Source organism: Dermacentor albipictus, chromosome 8 (assembly GCF_038994185.2).
Source record: "Dermacentor albipictus isolate Rhodes 1998 colony chromosome 8, USDA_Dalb.pri_finalv2, whole genome shotgun sequence".
NCBI classification, from domain to species: domain Eukaryota; kingdom Metazoa; phylum Arthropoda; class Arachnida; order Ixodida; family Ixodidae; genus Dermacentor; species Dermacentor albipictus.
Genome location: NC_091828.1, coordinates 19,950,724 through 19,977,500, shown reverse-complemented (window position 1 = coordinate 19,977,500; position 26,777 = coordinate 19,950,724). Strand labels below are relative to the sequence as shown.

At 48.3% G+C, this 26,777-nt stretch overlaps 2 protein-coding genes and 1 long non-coding RNA gene across 6 annotated transcripts in view; 1 reads left to right on the top strand and 2 right to left on the bottom strand.

The window, feature by feature from the left end:
• The window catches only part of LOC135919582 (uncharacterized), a 13,560-nt gene extending 13,480 nt beyond the window's left edge, over positions 1-80 (bottom strand). The window contains exon 1 of the mRNA XM_065453502.1: positions 1-80. This exon is cut by the window's left edge and continues 358 nt beyond it. The gene's annotated coding sequence lies outside the window, so the exon portion shown is untranslated.
• The window catches only part of LOC135919583 (uncharacterized), a 173,780-nt gene that overhangs the window by 121,956 nt on the left and 25,047 nt on the right, over positions 1-26,777 (bottom strand). For 2 of the 3 annotated variants that reach the window (XR_011507851.1, XM_065453503.1), the window contains exon 2: positions 21,786-21,895. The exons of the other annotated variant lie outside the window; for it this stretch is intronic. Coding sequence is in view for 1 of the 2 variants with exons in the window: in XM_065453503.1 (XP_065309575.1) it covers positions 21,786-21,895 (110 nt within the window). In the remaining variant the exon portion in view is untranslated. The remainder of the gene's footprint in view (positions 1-21,785; positions 21,896-26,777) is intronic. 3 annotated transcript variants of the gene reach the window in all.
• Positions 1-26,777, top strand: part of LOC135919584 (uncharacterized) — a 123,109-nt gene that overhangs the window by 87,918 nt on the left and 8,414 nt on the right. The gene's annotated exons all lie outside the window — the stretch shown is intronic.

Here is a 26,777-nt window from a genome sequence, read left to right as displayed (position 1 = left end):
TGGCGATAAGAAATCGCTTCGTAAGCTCCCGCCACTGTGGCCGGGTTAGCCGGGTATCGAAACAAGGCCTGCAAAGACGCGCTGTAATGCACCGCACACTCACGAATAGGGGGCAGGCCAAGAGTGTTGCAAAAATACAAAATTTGCCAGGTTTTAATAAAATGACTTACCTCTTTCATAAAACAAGGTGCTAATATATTTTTTTCTTTTCTATTGGTAGATTACATTCCAATTTTGTAGCTTTATCATTTCTTTATATGAGTGTTTTGCCCCCCATCCTCTGGTTGTGCTGCAGTCGCGCTAAACCACTTTTCGGCCCAGCCTTCGCCACCACTTTAAATCCGCCTTGGCAGCAGCTCCAGCCACAGCAGCAGACGCGGCAGCGGCAGCAGCGGTGGTGGAAGCGGCAGCGGTGGCACGGCAGCGCCAGCAGCGGTAGAGGTATCAGCGTATCATTGTATCAGCAGCGGTAGAGGTAGGAGCGGCAGCGGTGGCGGCAACAGCGGCAGCCGCAGCAGCGGTAGCGCCAGCAGCGGCGGTGGCAGCGGCAGCGGCGGCGGCAGCGGCAGCAGCGGTAGAGGTATCAACGTATCAGCAACGGTAGACGTAGGAGCGGCAGTGGCAGCAGCGGCGGCAGTGGCAGCGACGTTAGAGGTATCAGCGTATCAGCAGCGGTAGAGGTAGCAGCGGCAGCAGCAGCAGCAGCAGCAGCAGCGGCGGCGGCGGCAGCAGCGGCAGCGGCGGCGGCAGCGGCAGCGACGTTAGAGGTATCAGCGTATCAGCAGCGGTAGAGGTAGCAGCGGCAGCAGCAGCAGCAGCAGCAGCGGCGGCGGCGGCGGCAGCGGCAGCGACGTTAGAGGTATCAGCGTATCAGCAGCGGTAGAGGTAGCAGCGGCAGCAGCAGCAGCAGCAGCAGCAGCAGCAGCGGCGGCGGCGGCAGCAGCGGCGGTGGCGGAAGCAGCGGCAACAGCAGCGGCAACAGCAGCGGCAGCGGCGGCGGCAGCGGCAGCGACGGTAGAGGTATCAGCGTATCAGCAGCGGTAGAGGTATCAGCGGCAGCAGCCGCAGCAGCGGTAGTACCATCAGTGGCGGTGGCAGCGGCAGCGGCGGCGGCGGCAGTGGCAGTGGCAGCAGCGGTATCAGCGTATCAGCAGCGGTAGAGGTTGGAGCGGCAGCGGCAGCGGCAACGGCAGCAGCTGCAGCAGCAGCAGCAGTAGGAGTAGCAGCAGCGGCAGCAGCCGCAGCAGCCTCAGCAGCAGACGCGGCAGCGGCGGCGGCAGCAGCAGTAGTGGGAAAGTCAAAGGAAAAGACAAAGAAAGCTTCGCTTTAAAACAGGAAACAGCGGAGAAAAGCAGATGCCCGCCACGCTTCATTCATCAATACTTGGACATTCTATCGCAAAATAAAGTGAAAGGGTCAGTGCTGACGTAGTTATGGCGGTAGCCGAGAACGGCAGCGTCGTCAGCAACACCCAGGTAGGTTATTGGATAAACATCACTTCAGAAATGTCCGCGAAGAAATTAAAGCCTTAGACCGATTGCGTGGTAATGCACCACGCGACCACGAACACCGTTCACTTGACGCGCCGCACGGCAGCGCTTATTGTATCTTTCACGTCAAGGAGGCGTCAAGCGCCGCTCAGCAGCGCGTATTGTATATCTCCCGTCAAGGACGCAGTTCCACGAAGACGAAGAAGGCGAGTTCTTGAACACCTGCTAATCCTGCTTCGCTCTGGTTTTTTAGTCAAATTTGTGCCTACCGAAGCCCCCGTGGCGGGTACGATATCAAAAGCAATGAGGGACGTTCCGCTCCTTCTGCCGCCAAGGTTTGGGGCTGGTCTCCAAGCTGCAAATCGGTCTGCTGCGCCCGACCACCTTAACGCGATTCTGCCAAGGTCATTGAGCAACTCAGACGTCGACGACAAGGGCTCTGACGGTGGATATACTGAGGTTATAAATTGTCGGTTGAAGAGGAAACTTCGTAGGACATGTAGCGTGAGCTAGCTTAACTACAATAAGCCGCCCTCACCACATGCGTACACAGTCGCCTGCATCCCTGTCACTGCTACAGGCAACCTGAATTCCCTCAATAGGCAAACTCTCACAGCCTATTTCGAGAAGCTGGCTCCAGGGCAAATCAGAGAGGTCCGAATTAATCGCAGAAGAAACATACTTACTGTTGACGTAACTACACGAACCATCCTGGATACTTTGAAAGGTGTAACTCAACTAGGAAATATACTTGTCCGCTCATTTATCGTGCACGGAGGCAGCACCACCGCCGGTGTTATGATGTGGATACAGATATGGATACTGACGATCTCCCAACGCTAATATCCTCAGCTGTACATATCAGAAACATACATCGTTTTGAACGGTCGAGGTGCATAAAAATCATTTTTGAGGGATAGACCTTACCAACACATGTAAAAGTGGGTTATGTTTGACATCCTGTCCGTCCATACATCCCTAGGCCCTTGCAGTGCCGTAAATTCCAGAAAATCAGGCATTTAAGTGCCGTGTGCGTGAACAAGATGACATGTCCCCGCTGTGGTGGTGATCACGATGAGTTGACGTGTGCTGCCTGTGGCTTGAAGTGCCCTAACTGCGACGGGCCGCACGAGGCAACGTCGAAGGACTGCCCAAAATTAAAGAGTGAAATTTCCGTGCTAAGGACATTGGTACGAGATCACTCTACACACTGAGAAGCGGCTACAAAGGTCCACCGTCGCCAGAGGTGCTCACGGAATCGCAGAAGAAGATCTGCTTCGACAACAGGACAACCTGTACTCCAGGAAAAGTCATCGCGCGATCCTGCTATTCCTCAAACGTCAGAGCCACCTTTAACCACGTCTACTCTTCTTAACACCAAGGACACTACTATATGGCCTTCCCTGCCACCTCGGAGTACAGAAGTGCAGTCGGAACGTCAGCGTGAAGATGAACCTTCATTGTCGGATGGGCAAATCAAGGCACTGCTTCCATAGTTGATTCGTTCCTTGCATATGCTGCTCGTAGGAGTTAAGACGCCTGTTGGCAAGCCTGCGGTGCAAATTCTCGACGCACTAGAACCAGTGATTGCTGCTGTGTAAAACCTTGCAAACGCCATGGCATCATCAACTTCAAGGTTGTCACAGTAGGAAAGGATAAGCGGTTCTGTAATATTCCAGTGGAACGCACGAGGTCTATGGAGTAGCCTGGGAGATGTTAAACAGAGAGTGCTCAAGCATCGGCTTCCAGTTATCGTAATATGCGAGGCGAATATGATATCGCCATTTAGACTCTCTGCATACGAACAATTCGCGTCTGGGACAAGTGGAAATCCTAGCAAAGTTTTACTATGTGTGTGATGTGACCTCACGTATTTCCTAAACCAAGTTGCGGTGCATAACAGCAACGAGTACGTATCTATAACACTGAAGCTATAGCGCCGTATAATCTTGGTCATCGGTGGCTACGTTTCTCTCAGGGAAAGATTTGACTCTGGACACCTGAAACTTGTTCTTGGCTCTTGCCAAGGACCTCATCTTATTGTAGGTGATTTCAACGCGCACCACCATCTTTGGGGTAGTAGGGTCACAAATCTTCGAGGAAGACAACTTCTTAACTTGCAGCAATGGTCTTGACATCCTGAACGACGGCCCACCAACATTTTTTCGTGGCACAACGTACAGCAGCTGTTTCGATATAGCTATCGCTTCAGGATGCCTTTCGTCTTCTGCTGCCTGGAGCACAGATGCTGAAACGTATGAGAGTGATCACTTACCTACTTATGTACAACTGAGATGGTTTGCAAGACTTCCAAGTTCTCATATGCGACGCACTGACTGGGGTGCCTTTCAGAACAAGCTGGAAGAATCCTGCAACTGTATAATTTCACCGAAAGAGATTGAAGAGCGCATTACTCCAGCAATGCACGCTACAACACACATCATCAAAACATCAAATTCAAGAATACGCGTTGATGTTGTATATGAAGAGCTGCGGGTAGTCCGACGACGCGCCGAGAGGAAATAGAGGCGAACTAAATTGATATCAGACTTGAGGACGCCCCGCCGTGTGCCAAAGAAAATTCAAAGATTCTTAGACAAGCTCGATAGACAACATTGAAGGCCTCTTTGCACCAGCCTGGACCCAAAAAAACCGTTGTCCACAATATGGCATGTTGTACGAGCACTACCATCTTCTCCACAACAGCTACGTCTCTTCCGAGCTTTGGCTATCATCCAGACACGCAGTGAGAAGGAAATCGCGGAATATTTCTGCATACACCTCTCGGGATCTACAACATCGGTAGCTTCAGTGCTCAGGTGTGCTCCTCCAACAATGGATGATCTTCTCAACCTACCATTCTTGCTGCAAGAGCTACGTGCAGCGATTTCCTCTCCAAGACACTCAAGTGCGCCTGGTCCTGATGGCATTACCTTTTCTACCTTGCGCCATCTAGGCCCTCGAGCGACTGAAGAGCTTCTGACTTTATACAATCTCTCTTGGTCCTCGGTAACTGGGCCTGCACACTGGAAGACGAGCAAAATCGTGGCATTATTGAAACCAGGTAAAACACCCCATGCTATGCTTTCCTACAGACCTGTGGCGCTTACCAGTTGCATAGGTAAAACCATGGAACGCATGGTTTCGACGCGACTGAAGTGGTTTTTGGAGAAGCGTAATATATGCCCAGACGCAACGACAGGTTTCCGAAAGGGTAGGTCGTCAATCGACAGCGTCATTCACCTAGTAAGAACTGTTGAACATCAGAAACGTCTCCATCGATTAACAACTGCTATCTTTCTAGATATCAAGTGTGCGTTCGACGACGTTCTACATGATGCAATTTTAATGTCCTGGAAGAATGTGGCATCGGGGAACGTATGCATCAGTGCATAGCCAGCCGTCTTCAAGAGAGAACGATATTCATGACAACTCAAGATTGTGAAACAAAGAACCACCCCGTCTATCGTGGAGTGCATCAAGGAGGTGTACTGAGCCCAACCTTATTTAATGTCGTTCTCATTGGACTGGTTAAAGAACACGCAGGCACAGTCTCGGTCACTGTGTACGCAGACGACATCTGTATATAGACCACGAACTTAACGCGCTTGCAAGTGCAAACGAAGCTGCAGCACGTGGTGTCAATAACGTCGATATACCTTAACAGTCGCGGGTTGCAGCTCTCACCGGAAAAAAATGTAACCATGGCAATTACACGGAAGTAAATGGCCTGCTACTCCACTATGAGTGATGGGAAGATTATATACCTTCAGTAACGCACTACAAGTTTCTCTGTGTCATCATCGACCATGACTTATGTTGGTCGAAGTACCTCTCTGGATTAAGAAAAAAGCTGGACAGGTTTACTCAGATCATTCGACACATGTCTGGAAAATCATGGGGTACATCCAAATCATCTCTTCTGCAGCTCTACTAGGCACTTTTTGTAGGCTACTTCCGCTACAGTGCGCCTGTTCTTTCTCGCATTAGTACAACTGCTGTATGCACACTTGAAAATGCTCAGGCTCGCGCACTGAGAATTTGCCTAGGACTACTACGATGTACGTCTACTTGGGGCACTATTGCAGAGGCACGTGCGTGCCCAGCTGGAGTTTATCTACAACATGTGCCATCGCGAGTGTATGTAAGGCTACTGGCTAGACACTAGAATCATCCCCTCACGAACGTTCCTAGCATACGGCCTGCGGCCGCCTACTCAGAAGCCGTGTTGTCAGAGCAAGACTTATTGCCGTCGGACTTCGAACCGTGTGCCATACGCGAAGTTCCACTCTGGACGATGGCAAAGCTGATGGTGAGACTCTCAATCCCTAGAATAACAAGAAGTCGAAAATGCCACTTGCTGGGCTCAAGCATTTCGCGCTAGCATACATTGCTTACATGTATGGACATTCCGAACATGTTTTTACAGATGGTTCTGTGGCACAGACCCCTTCCGCGGTGGCCTACACGGTACCAGGGATGGGGATCACACAACGGCTCAAGATAGAACACAGGACATCGTCTACAGCAGTTTAGTTGACTGGAGTTCGAGAAGCAGTTCGGTGCATACTGCAGCAAAGCCTCGACAAGGGGACAGTGTTCTGTCACTCAAAACCAGCACTGCCACTCATCAGCGATTATATGAATGACAGAACCGCAGTCTTATAGTCCTCTCGTTTATGACATCAAGTCTCTGCTTGCTGAGGCCTCTCATTCCGGACATACCATCGTGTTGCAGTGAATTCCTGGCCATTGTGGAATCGCTGGAAATTAACAGGCTGACGCGGAAGCAAAAAAGGCGCACACTGACGGAACCATTATAAAAATTCATTTTTCCCGGTATGACATTAACGCCTTGCTCCATAACTCTATGAAAACTTCTATGGCACGACATTGGGACAACCCCGAACATCGACAAGAGCGCCTCATAGACTTGACGCTGGTTTACAATTCAGGCTTCCACTTTGGTTGCGGAGGCCAAGAAACACTCATTCATCGATTACGGCTGGGTGTGGCACACACCCACCGATACCTGCACAAGATTCGACAAGTACCGCATCTTGACTGTAGCGTCTGTCACACTCCCGAAACAATAGCTCACGTACTCTGCGTGTGCCCTCAATATGCAGCCGAACGAAGAACACTCAATTCTACTGTTGACTGCTTGGACCCCCGCCTTCCGCCTCCCGCCTCTTCAATATTACTTTTGAACTTTTTTAATTGGGACTGGTTTAGACGACCGCCTTAGAACCTGTGCGACGTGCAGCCAGTGCAAAATGTATTTGCGCAATAACTTTTTGTGAGAGGATTACTGTTTGCGTGGACAAGATTACTCCTATGTATATTGTGTCTACAGCACGCATCCGCATATTGGACAACGTGTATATAGTATCTCAATGTACCATAACATAGTCACCCGCCACCTACGTTTTCCTGTATTTCCCACTTGCCCTTTCCCCAGTGAGGAGTAGCAAGCTAGAGACATGCTCTCCAGGCCGACCTCTCCCCCTTTATCTTCATTAAAATCTACTCCTCCTCCTCCTCACGTCAAGGAATAGGTGAACACTCATGAATGTTCATTACGCACTCACATCACACAAGCTGAGTTTGTACGGGAACGCCGTTCATAATTTATGCAAGCAAATAAGTGCGATTGGCGAAGTGTAGCATCGATAACTGTTCTCGAAGCCTACGGCAACATATCGACGCAGGAATATTTTTTCATGACAACAGCATCGTGCAAGTGCGTGCTGATATACTTGCTAAAGAGGTTCGGTTTTTTTTTTTCAATTTTTCATCACGGGTCCCTAAGCATCATGAGCGCCGTGCTTATACGGCGGCCACCTGTTCTGGAGCCACGTTTTATTGCCTCTAGCAATACGGTCGCCGCCGGCTTCAGTCACTCCCACAAGCCGCGGCTGAGACAGCCACTCTAGATGTTTTATATAACCTCCCTGGTTCCACTTTGGTTCCACTTTCCCCCTCCTCCGCTTTCCTCCTCGTGCTGTCTTCGCTATCACCTCATTTCATTTGCCACTGAGCTCCGCGTTCGCTTTAATCCTTCGCCGTGTTGGTTCGCTCGGTTACGAGAGACAATGCTGATGCTCTCCGCAGAAATGGGCGCCTAGGAATTGCGCTCTAAACGATCTGACTCTATTCGACCCTGTGAGCGTGGATGTACAGCGAAGCTGTTGCCTACGTTAGACAAGCACAACCGACGTGAGACGGTGTTGCATAAGCACCATCATCTCAGGCGACGTACGTCACGTGCGCACGCACGTCTGCCGAAGTGTAGCCTACATCCTCATCCTTCTAGGCCCTCGGCCAAGCGCAAGTGCCTTATTGAACTAAATGAGTTGCAGCAATGAAGACAGGCGTGTGATTCAGGCGCATCGTCAACGACTCACTAGAGAACAGAGCTCACGCGCTTGGTGTCTGACGCTTGATCAACTGACCTGCCTGCATATCGTTTCGGCTCGTTAATTAAACCGCGTTACATATTTGGTGGAAGTTGCTAGGTTTTCCCCAGCCCTGGATCTCCACAGTCGGAAGTGGCTGCCCATAACATTTCCAAGCAGTCCAAACACCACCGCCAGCATTGCCCACCCTTCTACGTTCCTGCTCGCTGCGTCAACGGGATCCAGCAGTTCCGACGAAAACGACGTCGAAGATTGGCTCTCGTTCCAGGAACGCGTGAGTTCCCACAAAAAATTGAACGATGCTCACAACTTGAACATGGCCTTTTACTTCATGGGCGTCGCGAACGTGTAGTTCCACAACAACGAATCTGACCTTCGTACCTGGTCTAACTTCATGACGACCTTCGCGCAAGTTTTCAGTCACTCCGTGGTGCGCAAGCTTCGTACCAAGAGCGCTTGTGCAAGCATTTCCCGCAGCTCGCTGAAAACTTCGCCAACTACATCGAAGACGTAGTCGACCTTTCCAAGTGTTACGTTTCGCCTCCCCGTGAGTGTGTGTGTGTGTGTGTGTGTGTGTGTGTGTGTGTGCGCGCATGTTGGTGCCCACGCTTGTCAAAGCGCGGCAGCCAGGGAGAGGAGCTCCCCAACTGTGAAGCGAGGAGGTCTGACCGGCGCCGGCCCGGCGGATGCGTCACTTCTTGTCACAACGTGTCCGTGCGCCTCATCCGAGCCGTTCCTGCTTGCCCTCGACTCCGAGAGTATAAAAGCCGCTGCCCCGGGACGCCAAAAGAGAGGCTTCGATTTCTTCCGTCGAGTAACGTGGTCTCCCGTTTCTCCACTTCGGTCGACCTGACCGGCCGCTCTTTTGCGATGCTAAAATAAACAAGTTGTTCTGTTAGCAGTCGACTCATCCTTTGCCAGGACCTTCGGATGCTTCCAGCTGTGCCCCAGGCCGCCAGGCTAACGCTACCCTTGGGGCTTGCGACTCATTTGCAACACAAGCCAGTCAATTTATCCATGACCGGATTCGATGAGATCCGCCATATCTTGAAGGTCATCAAAGACGGCACCCTTCAGATGCTCGTTATCAAAAAACCCGTAGACAGTCGTCGAAGACGCTGATCTTTGTCAGAGTTATGATTGACTCCGCAGATAACGTTTCCTGACCCGGTGTACTTTCACGCAGGATGCCTGTGTTTCGAGCTTAACCACAGTTCTCGACCATGACCTCCTGCTCTGCGAGATTAAAGTTCATTCATGCCGAAGTCGCTCGGCAACTGTCTCTACTCACAGCCTTTCTAAAATATACGCTATCTTTTACTCCGCACCTGCAACAAATGATACAGCAGCAATTATCGCAGGGTATTCCGTCCCCGCGTGCACGGCCGCCGGCGCCCGCACCTGTGGCGTACGCTGAAGTTGGAGCGCGGGCCTTGCCGCCGACGTTCCCTTCACCACAGCCCGCTGTACTATCGCGTCCTCCTAAGTTTCCCACCAGGTTAACAGCCAACACTGGACCATGACGCACGCCCGACAATCGTACAACATGTTTGAATTTAGGCATCGCGGGTCATGTCGCACAGTTCTGTGAACGTCGTTTATGGCTTCCCCGAGCTGACCAACATGCACCATGCTACGCACCTCCAGTTTCGGTTTCCTCGTCGCTTCATGAATCACATGCGGCTTCCATACGCACCCCAATTTTCCACGATCGGCGCTGGCCTTTCCCACGCTTTCTCTAATGTGACGTCGTCCCCATTCTACCGAACAGCCGCAAAACTAGTCGACGCAGTTCCCGAGGCAAGAACTTTGTCTTTGTCGAACAGCACAAGGCCTCGCTCTTACACGACAAACAATATCAAATTATCTGTCGATGGAATTGTTGCACTCGCAATAGGCGACCACCGTTTCTTTAATTACCGAAGAACTTTGCCGCTCGCCCAGAAAAGTTATGACACCCTTGTGCGGCCGACAGCAAGAGGACAGCACATTACCACTACCCGCATCTCCATTCAGGTACTCACGTACATAGTCGAGTTTGCTATCCTGTCCTCATGCTCTTGCTCATCCTGGGGTGGGACTTCCTTTCCGATAACAAGGTCGGTATTGACTGTTCTGGTGCCGGAGTAAAATTTTTGCCGCTTCCTGACGCCTAACTAAATGACACTTATGATTCCGGCGACAAGCTGCTCGTTGCTGATGACACTATAATGTATCCGCACTCTGCGGTGATCGCGATTGCCTGCTCCAACTGTGTTACAGGTACCACTGTCTTTTACACCATTGGATAGATTTTGTTCATCGACGACGTGCTCTTATCATTGTTGTCATCACTTTCAACAGGTGCTTCACTCATGTGCTTGTCTCCAATGGTTGTGCCTCGCCCCTCACTTTGCGTCACGGTGAGTGCCATGGACGTCTGGAGCTCATCGACTCGATGACCATCTTCGGCGATCCTATTGATGACATCTGCTCCGAGATCAGTGCATTGTCTTATTGCCTTTTTTGCCTCAGGTCTCCGCCGAACGTCTTCAACAGTTCTGTGGATACCAACCCCAGCCCCGCACAACGTTACCGGCTTCTCAACCTGCTTCACAAGTACTCCTCTGTGTTCATTTGTCATCATGCGACTTTTGGCCGCACATCCACGGTGTATAACGAGGACGATACGGGCACACATGCTCCGCGGCGCCGACGATCTTATCGCGCATCACCCACAGAGCGCTGTGTTGTTGAAAACCAAGTCGGCGTGGAGTTGTTCAAGCTTCTAACAGTCCCTGGGCGTCCCCTGTTTTCCTTGTCGTCGTCGTCGTCGTCGTCGTCGTCGTCATCATCATCATCATCATCATCATCATCATCATCCTGGTTACGCCCACTGCAGGGCAAAGGCCGCTCCCATACTTCTGCAACAACCCCGGTCATGTACTAATTGTGGCCAAGTCTCCCCGCAAACTTCTTAATCTCATCCGCCCACCTAACTTTCTGCCACCCCCTGCTACGCTTCCCATCCCTTGAAATCCAGTCCGTAACCCTTAATGACCATCGGTTATCTTCCCTCCTCATTAAATGTCCTGCCCATGCCCATTTCTTTTTCTTGATTTCAACTAAGATCTCATTAACTCGTGTTTGTTCTCTCACCCAATCTGCTCTTTTCTTATACCTTAACGTTACACCCATCATTCTTCTTTCCATAGCTTGTTGCATCGTCCTCAATTTAAGTAGTAGCCTTTTCGTAAGCCTCCAGGTTTCTGCCCCGTAGGTGAGTACTGGTAAGACACAGCTATAATACACTTTTCTCTTGAGGGATAATGACAACCTGCTGTTCATGATCTGAGAATGCCTGCCAAAGACACCGCAGCCCATTCTTATTCTTCTGCTTATTTCCATCTGATGATCCAGTACCGCCGTCACTACCTGCCCTAAGTAGATATATTCCCTTACCACTTCCAGTGCCTCACTACCTATCGTAAATTGCTGTTCTCTTCCGAAACTGTTAAACGTTACTTTAGTTTTCTACAGATTAATTTTTAGGCCCACGCTTCTGCTTTGCCTCTCCAGGTCAGTGAGCATGCATTGCAATTGGTCCCCTGAGTTACTAAGCGAGGCAATATCATCAGCTAATCGCAAGTTACTAAGGCATTCTCCATTAACTCTTATCCCCAATTCTTCCCAATCCAGGTCTCTGAATACCTCCTGGAAACACGCTGTGAATAGCATTGGAGAGATCGTAGCTCCCTGCCTGACGCCTTTTTTATTGGGATTTTGTTGCTTTCTTTATGGAGGACTACGGTGGCTGTGGAGCCGCTATAGATATCTTTCAGTATTTTTACATACGGCTCATCTACACCCGGATTCCGTAATGCCTCCATTACTGCTGAGGTTTCGACAGAATCAAGCGCTTTGTAATCAATGAAAGCTATATATGAGGGTTGGTTATATTCCGCACATTTCTCAATCACCTGATTGATAGTGTGAATATGGTCTATTGTTGAGTAGTCTTTACGGAATCCTGCCTGGTCATGTGCTTAACAGAAGTTTAAGGTGTTCCTGATTCTATTTGCGATTACCTCAGTAAATAGTTTGTAGGCAACTGACTGTAAGCTGATCGGTCTATAATTTTTCAAGTCTTTGGCGTCCCCTTTCTTATGGATTAGGAATATGTTAGTGCTCTTCCATGAATCCGGTACGCTTGAGGTCATGAGGCATTGCGTATACAGGGTGGCCAGATTCTCTAGAACAATCTGCCCACCATCCTTCAACAAATCTGCTGTTACCTGATCCTCCCCAGCTGCCTTCCCCCTTTGCATAGCTCCCAAGGCTTTCTTTACTTCTTCCGGCGTTACCTGTGGGATTTCGAATTCTTCTAGACTATTCTCTCTTACATTATCGTCGTGGGTGCCACTGGTACTGTATAAATCTCTATAGAACTCCTCAGCACTTGAAATATCTCATCCCTATTAGTAATGATATTGCCGGCTTTGTCTCTTAACGCATACATCTGATTCTTGCCAATTCCTAGTTTCGTCTTCACTGCTTTTAGGCTTCCGCCATTCCTGAGAGCATATTCAATTCTATGTATATTACACTTCCTATGTCAGCTGTCTTACGCTTGTTGAATAAATTCGAAAGTTCTGCCAGTTCTTTTCTAGCTGTAGGGTTAGAGGCTTTCATACAATGGCGTTTCTTGATCAGATCTTTCGTCTCCTGCGATAGCCCACTGGTATCCTGTCTAACGGAGTTACCACGGACTTCTATTGCACACCCCTTAATGTTGCCCAAAAGATTGTCGTTCATTGCTTCAACATTAAGGTCTTCTTCCTGGGTTAAAGCCGAATACCTGTTCTGTAGCTCGATCTGGAATTGGATCTGGCTTCTTATGTACCATTTTCTTCCGTTTGTTCCGCAGGTCTAGGCTAATTCGAGTTCTTACCATCCTATGGTCACTGCAGCGAACCTTGCTGAGCACGTCCACACCTTGTATGATGTCAGGGTTAGCGAAGGGTATGAGGTCCATTTCATTTCTAGTCTCGCCGTTCGGGCTCCTCCACGTCCACTTTCGGCTATTTCGCTTGCGGAAGAAGGTATTCGTTATCCGCATATTATTCTGCTCCGCAAACTCTACTAACAACTCTCCCCTGCTATTCCTAGTGCCTATGCCATATTCTCCCACTGCCTTGTCTCCAGCCTGCTTCTTGCCTACCTTGGCATTGAAGTCGCCCATCAGTATAGAGTATTTTGTTTTCACTTTACCTATCGCCGATTCCACGTCTTCATAGACGCTTTCGACTTCTTGGTCATCATGACAGGATGTAGTGGCGTAGACCTGTACAACCTTCATTTTGTACCTCTTATTAGGTTTCACAACAAGACCTGCCACCCTCTCGTTAATGCTATAGAATATCTGTACGTTACCGGCAATACTCTTATTAATCAGGAATCCGACTCCTAGTTCTCGTCTCTCCGCTAAGCCCCGGTAGCACAGGACGTGCCCGCTTTTTAGCACTGTATATGCTTCTTTTGGCCTCCTAACTTCACTGAGCCCTATTATATCCCCTTTACTGCCCTGTAATTCCTCCAATAGCACTACTAGACTCGCCTCACTAGATAACGTTCTAGCGTTAAATGCTGCCAGGTTCATATTCCAATGGCGGCCTGTCCGATATATGAACACCTCCTATGTGAACACAACAAGCAAACCCCAGCCCTCAGTCCCCAGCAGCTGTGAAGCAACCAACCACGGCGGCGGCCAGACCATGCGACGCAGCAGAAGGTGCTAAGAACCCCTGGCTCCGGACAGGCCGTTGTCCTTGTAAAGGAAAATAATTCGGGCCGAACCATTCATATGGTGGTGTGTTAGATTAGATTTCGGTCTCAGACCGAGCAAGTATGACCAAACTTTCTAGAATTTGGAATTTGCCCTAGTGAAACTCGAAGGTGGTGGCCACTCATGCTTCCGTCCCTTGGACGCAGACTTAAACGGCCCAGCTTGACGCTTACGAGCGGCCTACAGTGAGTTATCTCCCGCATAGCTTGCGCTCGACGCCGACGAGTAGATTGTGCCATCTGCTCTCGCTGACGTTCTTCGGAGGCAAAGTCACTCGCCGCGTTCTCCACACGTGCACATTGTCTTTGGTTATAGTCGCGTCTCTGCTGTCGACGCCTCTCCTCGTGGTCGGCTTATTCTTCGGCCGTGCGCACAATACATGGTCTTCCCACTTTTTCCATTTTTATGCGAAGCATATGACGAGAGCTCAACCCAGCTCCTCAGGCGCGGCTGTGTCGCCATGAAATCACGTGACACCGTGACGTCACGACAGAGGAGAAGTGGCTTTGGCTCAACTCTTGCAAGACGGGCTGGGTGGGAATCGAACCAGGGTCTCCGGAGTGTGGGACGGAGACGCTACCACTGAGCCACGAGTACGATGCTTCAAAGCGGTACAAAAGCGCCTCTAGTGAATGTGGTGTTGCCTTAGAAACGAGCTGTTTCTAAGGCGTGCGTCTCTTGCTCAGGCGCACATTTCGTTGCCGCGCCGAACGCTGCTTTGCTCGACGCTCACCGCGTCCAATGCGGGGCGCGTAGTCGCTGCCCTGTAGCCCATTGTCTTACACCCCTTGGCGGGTCGACGGGAACGCTGTCGCGTTCCACTCTTGAAGGCGAAGCAGTAATGCATGAGTTGTTTCTCCGTCTAGCCGAACCAAATATAGCCAAGCAACAGCAGTTCACCAGGCTAAACAGTGGTTCAACAACTAAAATAAAGGCTAGTATGCTTCGCATCCTGGGCTTAACCTTACCTAAGCCACAGCCATTTTTTTGTTGGAGTAGCAACTGTCGCCATGGTCTACCTCTGCAATGCACAATCCGGTTCTTGCACACCGCGGCGGCTATCATGGCGCGCATCGCCATGTTTACCCGCCGCAACTACCGCGCCGCTGTATTAAGAGGAACCTTTGGCCCGGGCCGAACTCCGACGGGGCCCATTCAAATGCGTGGAGAACGCAAAAACGCTTTTTTTTACAAAACCCCTAGACCTATTTTAACGAAATTTGTTGCATTTTGGAGAGAAAGTTAAATTCTAGTGACTGTTGGAAGCGAACTGTTCATTTAGGGCCTGACCTGTGTCTAAAAGATTTTTAAAAATTCCAAAGTTTAAAGAAATAGAAGCACGACGGGTCTACATATTAATAGCTCTGCATCAAGAAGAGATATCAAAGTTCTGTAAACGGCATCCATTAGACCATTCAAAGCCGACAAATTCGACTGTCAATTTATATCTTACGGGAATTTGTTGCGTTGTGTACAAGGGTTTTGCAAAAGCTGTATTTCCATATTGCTAATTTTTTAGGATCATGTGTAAGATATTAATTTCGTCCGCTTTAGATGTACCATCAGATGCACTTCGCAGAATTGTTATGTCATTTTTCCTTGCTTAGTTAGAGAGTTACAATCTAGAAGAGTTGATTGTTGGGCCAGTTGGTTTTCCATAATTGAAGTATTAACTTAGCGCGATAAAAACTACAGACACAAGAAAAGTGGATAATTGCAAGTGCGACTCAGCGCTTGTCTTCGTTAAACAGTTATGAGTAGCGCTTGTCATTTTTCACTTTTCTTGTCCTTGTGGTTTTTATTGCGCTGAATTACTACTTCAATTAGATAGTTGTGAACTTGATAGTTACGTTTTCTGAAAAGTTTCAATTTAGCCATTTTTTAATAAAATATTACGATCGAAATAGAGAATTCTGAACAAGCAGTCACTAGATTTCAAGCTTTTCTCCTCGTCAAATTTGGTGCAGTGGTTGCCTAGAAAAACAAGTTCTCCTTTTACATGTAATTCGATAGGTGCACCCAAGCTAAAGCTTCCTCTTGGGGGCGGACGGCAGCAGACGCAGCGGGCACCACAGGGGCCAGCGCGGGTGCACTCAAGCACTGCGCAGGAGCGGCGCACGGTGAAATCACTTGTTCTTACTTTCTTTTGCGCCGTACTGCCATTCGTTATTTTTTTTTGTTCCCTTTACGGACGTTAACGAGCCCAGATAATCCACCTTCGATAGCACGCTTAGGGCTGATTCATACAGGTCCGTCAGGTAAACAGCCGTGCTTTAAGAGGATGGATCCATTTGGTTTTGCGTGCACTATCGCCGTTCACCAAGATAATGCGTCGAGAGGTATATTCTTTGCGCGCTTTCACGGCGCTCTCGATCCTTTGCAAGACGCGGACTACTTTTCCTCACTCGAAGTACATTCCTGTTATTGGCAAGTGCCCATGGCTCCGACCGATAACCCAGCATTAGCTGCTGTAACACGAAACAGCTCGTATGAGTTTAACGTCATGGCTTTTGGGCTTTGAAATGCCCCGTTACTTTTGAACGAATGATGGGCAATCTCCTCCATGGTCAAAAATAGAAAACGCGCTCATGGTAAATTGATGACGTGGCCGTCTTTCCTCCTCACTTTGCCTCTCATCTGTGCCGTCTCGAGCAAGTTTTACAGTGCTTAATGCAGGCTTCTAACTCAATATTAAGAAGGGTCGCGTAGGAGCCAAACAACGAACAATACTCCCACACGTGGTTTGAAAATATGGCATTTCGCCCGACGCTTCTAAACTTCACGCTGTCGCCCCTTCCCCGAAACCCCCGACCCTGAAGTATCTTCGAAGCTTCTTCAGGCTCTGCTCATACTTTCGTCCTTTTATCAGGAATTTTGCTTCTATCATTGCCCCGTTAACCCAACTCCTAGGAGGCGACACCGGCCTGTCTACCTACTCCTCAGCTTGTGACGGTGCGTTAAAAACATTGCGCCGTCTGCGAACGTCGCCGCCCGTGCTGCGCCATTTCGACACCATGGCTCCCCCGGAAGTTCACACGGACACCAGTGGCGTAGGACTTGGTGCTGTGCTCGCTCAGTGCAAAAGTGAATACGGCGATTACGCAGTAGGCTACAGCAGCAGGACACTAACAAAGTCATAATCTAATTACTTCATCACTGAAAAGGTGTGGTTAGCAATGTCATATTTTGGCTGTTGGACAATTTCGACCACACCAGCACGGCCGTACCTGCGATCTTGTTACCGACTATCACACCCAATGTTCGCTGTCGACACTGAAAGACCCATCAGGCCGCCTCGCCCGCTATGCTCTCCGGTTACAAGACTTCGACATGCCCATTGTCTATCGGTCTGGCGCAAACACACCGCCGCAGACACTCTCCCTCGCTCCGCAACGTCAAGTGATCCGGTTTACTTTTCTGTCATCGACTCGGTGTTTTCATCAACAGCGCTCATCGATATGGTTGCGAAGCACTCCAAAGATCCGTGGATTGTGGCTCGTTTAGACTGTCTGTCTGACTCGCCGGCGATTCGCCCTTCCCGTGTTCTCTGGCGTCAAGCATTGTTCAAAGATATGCTTCTTACTTTTCGATACGGGTTCGACTCTCTTTCGCCGCATCTACGCTTCGAACGGTCTCAAGTGTTTGTTCATCGTCTATCGCCGCCTCCGCGCAGATGTATGTTCCAATTCCCACGCAGAGCCCCAATGCGCCCACGCTGACATCTTTAAAGCTTGCGCTTTTATTGGCGGGGGATGTACACTTTTCTTCGGAAGTATATCCACTCATGTTTGGCATGCCTACTCCATAAGGCTCCTGCTCGTCGTCGTTGTGGTCGCTTGCAGCCAATTCCGTACCTCTCTCGAACATTAGACCGCGTTGGCATCCACCTCTACGGACCTCTACCCTGCACACCAGCTATGAATTACTGGAGTTTTGCTGCTGTAGCTCACCTTACGCGTTCTGCAGAAACAGGTGCATTCCTTCCTCTTGCAACACTTCGTACTTCACCATGGTGCGCCTCGGGAACTTCTCATTGACGGAGGACGTGTCTTGCTTTCCGAGGTACTTAACGCGCTCCTTACGGCATACCGTACTGTCCACCGCACCAATATTGCCTATCACCGCAAAACTAACGGCATGACTGAGCGATTCTATCGCACTTTGGGTGATATGCTATCCATGCACACATGCACATCACATACATACACAAGAAAGCCATAAGACAACTAGGCTACTTACGGCGAACACTTCCCAAAGCTTCAAGCGATGTAAAACGTTTGGCCTACAAAACGTCTATAAGACTAACACTCGAATACGCTGCACCAGTGTGGGATCCGCACACAAATACAAATATAAGGAAACTAGAAAGCATTCAGCGAAAGGCAGCTAGATTCATTTTTAATTCGTACAGCAGCAAAACATCGCCAACTGCTCTATTAATTTCTGCAAATCTAGAATCCCTACAAACAAGACGGTACCGCGAAAGGCTAAAAACATTCTACATGATACACAATGATAACCTTGGAATCGACAAAAACACGTACTTGAAACCTCTTACGCAGCGTTCCACTCGTTCTTTCCATTCAAAAAAAGTTAGCGAAATTTATTGTAGAACCAACACTTACATGAATTCTTTCTTCCTCCGTACCATCCGTGATTGGAATCGTTTGCACAGAGGAGTATTCGAGAGCTCTTCTGTTGCCACTGTCACTGCCGCACTTCAAAATGTGAAATGAGCGTGTCTTTTCACCAATGGTCTAGCAACGTTTTATGAAAGCGTCGCCCTTATATCCTGCTTTTCTTTGTTTTGATGTTTTTACAGTTATGTTTTTTTATATTGTGAATCGCATTGACTTGTATAACGCATCGAACCAAATACTTTTTTTCCCTTGTTTCCTTCACATTGTCAATTGTTGAGCAACGCACTTGTCTATTATTTCTTGATGTGTGTTCATATATCTACTATTGCGATATGATGTGTGTTCATATACATAACAGTTTACCATTTGAAATTATATAATTCAGTGCCGTACTTGACACACCAGTCACTTTTCTCCAGTTCCATTTGTTTTTATGTGTGCTCTTTTTGTTGTTCAGGTACATTTGTACCGACGTGTAACCCACTCCTGCTTAAGGCCTGGAATTCAGGCTAGCAGTACTTAATAATTAATAATAAATAAATAATACACTGCGTCCGACCACACCAACTGAGACCTCGTTTTGGCATATGTAACCTACGTATACAATACCACCTCACAGACCACGATAGGCGTTTCCCCATTCTTCCTCGTATATCGCCGCGAACCTTCTTGAACATTCGACACGATTCTCCCGTACCGACTTGACCGAATCGGCTTTACCGCCACTGTCTGAAGTTTCCAGATACGCCTAGTAATGTCGCCAGCTCACCCTCTCTTTTACCACTGAAGAGCAGTGGCAGCCAAAGTTCCGTTGCGATGACGACCGACCCACCAGCGCATATCAGCCGGACTATTTAGTCTGGCTATGGGTGCCTTCCAGAACTCCCGCTCTTTCCTGTAAACTCCTAGTCAAATACCACGTTCCCTACGGCGTCGTGCAACCGTCATCTCCTGTCAATTGCCTTTTCGAGCCACTCACGCTGTCTGCTGACTTAAGGCGCCGGGGACCTGAGACGGTGCACGTACAGCGACTCAAACCTTACTACGGCGCGGTCATCCTCTCCTCCCCTTGAGCCGCCAGGATGGTGCTCTCTTCTGCAGGGGGAAGTTGTAGCGAAGGTGAGAGGTGCGTGCTTAGGGCGCACCATCGACGGCTCGCTATAGAACAGAACTCGCGCGCTTGGTGCCGCACGCTCGATCGGCAGCCCATCTATTCTTCTGGCTTGTTATCATCATCACGACATATGGTTGAAAGCAAATTGCGCCAGAAAATACGTTAAGTACACATTGCAAACAAGCTGCAGACACAATAACTTCTGATTGTTGCCCCAGTATACGAGAAGAAGTAAATTTGTTACGCGGAAACTGAAACACAATCCCCTTTTCCCAGCTGCCATTCGACGTCTGTCGAGTGGCCGCGGCCGCTCGACAGACCTATCCAGTTCCACATGATAGTGGAATAGAATAAACAGCCCCAACAACGCAGGACCCAAAATGCTTCTTGTGCTTGATCGAACAGACACCAGTGCGCTGATGGATGGGAATGGGAAGCACAAGAAGCGTTTTGAGTCCTGCGTTATTGGGGTTGTTTATTCAATTCCACTATTATGTGGGAAGAGATATATAGGCCAAACTGGTCGCCGCCTTAATGAAAGGCTAAAGGAACATGATTACAATATGCGCCAAGCTATACAAGGACACTTAGAAATTCACTGTCGTGACTGTGGATGTAAGTCAAATTTTTATCGGTATGACGCGCTAAAAAAGAACCGATCACATCTTACGGAGGAGGCTATTGAAGATGATGTCACAGCAAGGACTGGCAGCACGTATGTTAGCGGGCCATCTTTGTGGCTATACCCCCAAGAAGTAAAATTTCTTGATCAGTTTAACCGTGCATGACAGAATTGAGCGTTATATGATTCATGATTGGGTAGTCTTCTATCGGTGTGACGTTTTTTGCAGCGTTATGACGATATTTCTTTATGATTTCTTGTAGCTATATATTTCTTGCAACTTGCCAATAAACCAGTTGGAAGCGGCGCTCTGTTCTTTTATCTGGCCGGCTCGGCTTGTTTCTTCCTTTCTATCTTGCGCTCTACCAGTTTTTGAATGCTATACCATGTCCCCCAATCCTCAACCCTAGTATCTTGGACAAAATCTACAGAGACTCCACAGCTACCTTAATTCTCCAGAAGAACCGTCCAAAGATACCAATAAAGAGCACAAGTAATTTCCCCTATGTTGTCCTTGTGTCAGTGTTCGTTGGCTTCTTTTGATGTGACTATAAAGAAAGGGGATGAGCCAAACGATAACAAGGTGAAAGCATGAGCCAATGTTTCGACAAGTGGACTTGTCTTCTTCAAGGCGACGTATGCTTTCCTCGCCACAGTATATATAGGTGGGGTTCTTCTAAAGGGGAGAGGGTGTAAGGCGGGTGGGTGTGACAACGAGGGAAGGTGTGTTAGCGTGTCGGATTGAGAATAAAGGAATGCTGTGCACAAGGCCAAGGCCAGGGCCACACCTCCCCCCCCCCCCTTCTGTCAACCACGTGTCAACGCATGCGTGTTAGCCGGCGGGGGGCTATGATTAATATGCAGAAGACTAAGATTGTGATCAATAGCCTGGCAAAGGCACAAGAGTTCAGGATCGCCAGTCAGCCTTCAGAGTGTGTGAAGGAGTGCGTTTACCTAGGTCACTTGCTCACAGAGGCCCCTTATTATGAGAAGGAAATTTACAGCAAAATAAAAATGGGTTGGAGCTCATATGGCAGACATTGTCAGATCCTGACTGAAAGCTTACCCATTATCACTAAAAAGAACGGCGTACAATCAGTGCATTCTACCAGTGCTAAAATATGCGGAAGAACCTTGGAGGCTGACAAAGAAGATCGAGAACAAGTCAAGGACCGCGAAAAGAGCGATGGAACGGAGAATGCTAGGTGCAACGTTAGAGACAGTAAAGAGCGCTGTGAATCAGAGAGTAAATGGGGATAGCCGATATTATAATTGACATTATGAGAAAAAAATGGAGGTGAGCAGGCCGTCTAATGCGTAGGTTAAATAAACGGTGGACCATTAAGGTCACAGAATGGGTAGAAATGGGTACAAAATGGAAGTGCAGTCGAGGACGGCAGAAGACTAGGTGGGGTGATGAAATTAGGAAATTTGCAGGTGCTAGTTAGAATCAGTTAGCGGGTAATTGGAGATCTCAGGGAGAGGCCTTCCTCCTGCAGTGGACATAAAATGTTGGACATAAAATAATGTTGTTCGAAGTAAAAGAAATCACTTTGCTACACTGCAAAAAAAAAAATGCGGCGTGGCACCCCAGTCGGTGTTTTGTAATCATCACCGGAGCTCGTTTTTAACTTACATTTGGTTTTTCATACAGTCCTCATTTTAAGTCAACTTACTTTCTGCTGCTGCCTGCACGATGGAACACAAGTGCAACAGAAGCATCTTCTACCATATCTCCGGGAGCCTTTATTTTCATGCCTTTTCTCTGTTTTATGTCCCAACCATTCTGCAAAAATATTATCTTTCTATACTGAAAAGCAATTCCCACCCATGCACGGCAGGTACAGTTTCAAAGCTGATAATTATTTCAATGCCCAGTCATAGTCATAACCTCAAAGCGTTTGAGTGCACTGCCCATGATCGATCTAGCTGAACTTAGGAAGTACTAACGCCGGTTACGGTCGAAAATTCGCAAATGATAACGATTTCATTTTTACGTTAAAACAGAGAAACATTTGAATGCACTATCGACTACCAATGCCGATGAACATGTGAATTGGTAGCGCAAGTTCCGCTGGCATATTTGCTCGCAGAGAGGACGCCAAGATAAAAAAGATGTCTAAATTGCCATTTTATAGCACGTAGCATTTCTCAGGTCGGAATCCCAGCATTTATTCACCACTCAATAACGAAATTTCACGTTTTCGCATATGTGTTCGATGTAGGTGAATAGGGCTGCTTCATGATTGTCACTTCCGGCTTCAAAAATGCATCTCTAACACTAAAGGCTCTTGCAAATATGTTCGTAAACGCTTATTTAAGTAACAAGCTCATCTCTTTAATCTCACTGCACGAAAAAAATGATTAATTTGAATCATCTCATATATGTGACTAGTTAACTACTGACAAGTTAGGCAATGTCGTTTTTCTACTGCTTGCTTTAGACCAGTTCTTTGCAGCATCACTTCTGAGAGCGTCTTCACCGAGACGCATCTGCATATTGAGTGGGCACCCGACCCCCTAAAAAAACTCGGGGTCTTTGCTTTAACAGTAACCCTTGTTTGTTGCAGCGGGTATAGGAAATTACCAGTTCTGCGGACCTAAAGCGCTCCCCACAAGGTTTGGGCAATGCAATCTGCTAAGCGGGGTTGGAAGGTCATGCGGTTGATTGTCTGCTCCGTATTATACTAAAGTACGCTGTCTAAACAACATGAAAGTTCAAACGAATTACACGCACCCTTCTTAATGACCCATTCTACAGCCGCCAAAAATGGCATCGCAGTAGTCTATCTTCGTTGAAGGCGTAGCGCTTGTAACGTGCAAAGAGCCACAGCCGTCCCTATTTTGGGATTCCCGAGAAACTGCAATTGTAAATTCGCCACACTGTGAGAAAATGAAGCAAGCGCAGCGATGTATACGTCATTGGATCCTTCCGCTCTATGATAGACGGAAGGAGCATTAGAGAATTTCAGCGTGCCCGGTATTCGCGATACGCATTGGCGAATGCATATTACCAGGCTTCCGGACGCTGGTTGTGAGATCTCGTGACGCTTCATCGAATCGGAATACCTTATTGACAAGTTTTCGTGCTCCATGAATGCTCTTGCATAAAAAGGCATTTAAACACAACGTGTTCACGAGCACCCCGCTTCCAACAATTCACACTAGCAGGGAAGTAAAATAAATTTGCCTACTGTAACATTAGCTCCGCGTTCTTCTCGTTCAGGTATGCGCCACATAGTGGCGCCACCGACCGAGTCACTCACGTTTATGCATCCAGTAACTCGGTAATCTGCAAACGTCTTTGCGTGTACCAGAATGCCGAACACACTAAAACACTCTAATATCGCTTATGGGGCTGGAAGAAACAATGGGAGAGAGGTCTCACCTCCCCGCGCCGTAACTGCATTTCTTATTTTTTTAACCAACAATAAAAGTAATCCGACAAATTTCAGTATGCTCTTTCGACGCAAAGCTTTCTTTACCAACCTTGCGGATGTCCAAATAACGAAGCTTAACATCCCTGGTCACAACTGTGGTCTGCTGCTCGGCTTAGAAAGAGGCCCGGATCGACCGATTTGGAGGCCGATGCTGCCAGCTACATAAGGGTAAAGTGGTCTTCCTCTGGACACAAACAGCTACGCCATCGTCGACGACGACATGAAACGGGCAGACCTACAAACCAATAAACTGCTGCTGTGGAGGTCCTGAGATAAGCCGTTCAAGCAGATAATTGTGGCGAAAGAACCGCCCAACTTTGTTGATTCGTAAGACTGTGAGATGCCCGAAAAGCACGGGTCATATTTTCGTCTGGCATGGAGACACTGACCGACAAACGTTCATAGCAAGCCACGTAAAATTTAAGTACAACGTCGGCAAGAAACAGCTAGTCATTATGGTAGTAATTTCGATCGGTTTGTGAGTCACTACAAGTATATTATGTAGAGCGCATTGCTGAAGGGAACAAAATAATAGCATAAATGACAATACATGCTTGACGCTAAATCATCATATTTTATTTTGAAGCTGGGTGGCCATTACCATAACAAGGGCTCACTGCACTTGCCAAGCAAGAACCGCAACATTAGCACCATTTTGACTTTAGGGATCTTTCAGCGCCTTTACCAGATTTACAATCCTAGTACCCGACCTTAACTTACCTGTGTGTCACTAATTGGGAATGCTAACTCTCGGGTTGACGAAGAAATTGTTAGGTAGTAGTGATGGCCAAGGATGTAGTTGCGAAACTGTGATTGACAGAACGAACTTTTTATTGGGCGAACTTGTGTCCACAAAACAAGCTACACTCAAAGCACAATGATAGCGACGAACACAGTTGGCGATGCTCGAAATCTGACCTGCCGGTCATGCGCATCGCCATTTATACATGAGTCATCGAAGGCTCCAGAATAATCGCTGGTGCCCGCGCGTATTCCAGAAAGTACTACGCAATGCGCGTCACGCATACATTCAGGTTACCTAAGGTTCGGTGACAATAGACAAGGGATAGAACCGTCGATAACATTCGAGAAATGGGCGAGACATGCGGGCGCGTCCAGCGCGCATGATCACATTTGCTACATGGCGAAACGCGGTCACCCCTTAAGATAAACAAGTACATGTCTCAATATCGATGCTGTTCTGACATACCTGTCGTCGTAACATAATGTATTCATTGCGTGAGATCTCCTAGATTATCTGATTTCCGCTTTGAGAAAGATATCTTGATTGGTTCTGAGCGGTGATGAAAGTACGCTTACTATTTTAGTGATGTCATGGAACACGAGCTCACAGCCATAATTCTTGAAGAACATGGCAAACCAACCTTCCTTTTTACTCTATGAAGTTATCTGTAAAGCTGTTCACATGATAGCAATATGCTATATACCTTCAACCCGGTGAACGGGCTTGGTGAAGTACGTTTTTTTGCATCGCTTCCTGACACAGCCCTGACGATTGGCAGCACCACGCCTCTCCGCAAAATATTTGCAGAAATTTATTAAGTGCTTCAGCGGTACTTTCTGATATTGCATTCTGAAACTCTGAAACATAAAACTGCAAGCAGTGTGCGACCTCCACCGAGTCAACTAAAGGAGAATAAAGCGCAGATGCGCCTAAGCGCAGCCATTTCGGGGGGGCTTGAGCCCCCCCCCGAAATTTTTTCGTGCTGTCCATGCACCGCCGACCAAAGCAGCCCCTGGCGCCGGAAATCATTCCGGATTTTGTCTAGAATGTTTTTATTTTTTTCACGCTCGGAACACATTTCAGCGCAAAAGTTGCGAACTCGAGCTGGGTTTTGTGACAACGCCCATGCACCGGGAGTCACATAACGCAAGCGGCCCCAATCGAGCACAAAGTTTCAAGGGCGTTTTGATGGTGAACGGGCTCGCCGCGGCATCTCGCGGAGGCCACGGAATTTACGGAGCACGTGGATGTCAATTCAGAAACTTTATGGGTATAAAGTTCTAATAAACTTTCGATGCGAAAGGTGCACTGACATTTCCAAACATGTGCTTTAGATTTTCAATTGCTGAACTTTGTGGGTTTAATGTTCCTATATGGATTTGACGCCAAAGGTGCATTGACTTTTCTAAAGTCTTCCATTGGAACATACGAGACAAGCCAAATCAACACACTATCAGACAAGTTTACGATGCACGCAGCGAGGTCCCATGAGACGAAGCGTTGTGGTGGTTCATTCGCGCCGTCATGTCACATAAAAAAATACCAAAATTTTTTTTTTCACCTGAGCGTAAGCATCCATGTCAAGACACTAAAGCCAGCGAAGGTAACTAGGTTCTTATTTATTTTTTCTACTTTGACTTTTATTCGCGAGGGCACATTGAGCCTCTTTAATTTCTTTGTACTCGCTACTCACAGGCTGCCAGAGGCAGCCAGAGCGCATGCATTTTTCTCCTGTTGCCCTGACCACTGCGCGGCGCACTTCGGTGCGCGCTCGGTTTTCTCTGGCCGAATGCATTTTTGCTTAGCAGGTATTGGACGCTTTCTTGCTAGCAGACGAGAAAAAGAAGCAGTGGTCGCTTGCCGCCATCCCTGTGGGGACTCGACGGATTGCACCGCGTTGGCTTGAGTGCAACCTCTCCAGGAAGTTTTGTCTCGCCGGTTTAGGATACCGAGCAGTATGCACATGTTTTTCGGTGGACCAAGTGTCTCGCGTTTCCTTCGATATTCTTTTGGTAGCCACAATAGGTGCCCAAAGTAGGCATTCGACTGTGGCCAACATACTTTCCTTAGCGTTTTTTATTTCGGTGCCCCCGCCCCACAGAAGGAAAAAAAGGACATTGTTGCGGCACGGTGAAAGTTCAATTTTGTTACTTCTTTTGCGCAAAGTAATGGGCCATGGGACGCTTCAGTTGCCGGATACCCTTATTATATTATTTCGATAGAAATTATATGGACACTCAGGCGCATTCCTGTCGTCGTCGTCACCCTCATGTTTCGTATAAAGTGTAAGGGCGATAAGATTGTGACCGTGTGCCGCATGCTGTATGTGCGAGTGAAAGCGGGGGGGGGGGGAGGGATGGGTGAGCCGACGATGGTGGCTCAGTCTTGTTTGCGCAAGGGAGAAGAGGAAGGAGCAAGTGCGCCGCCTTCCGTCGCGTGCGATACATCGGGGGATTGGCTTGAATGGCAGCGGGATGTAGGAT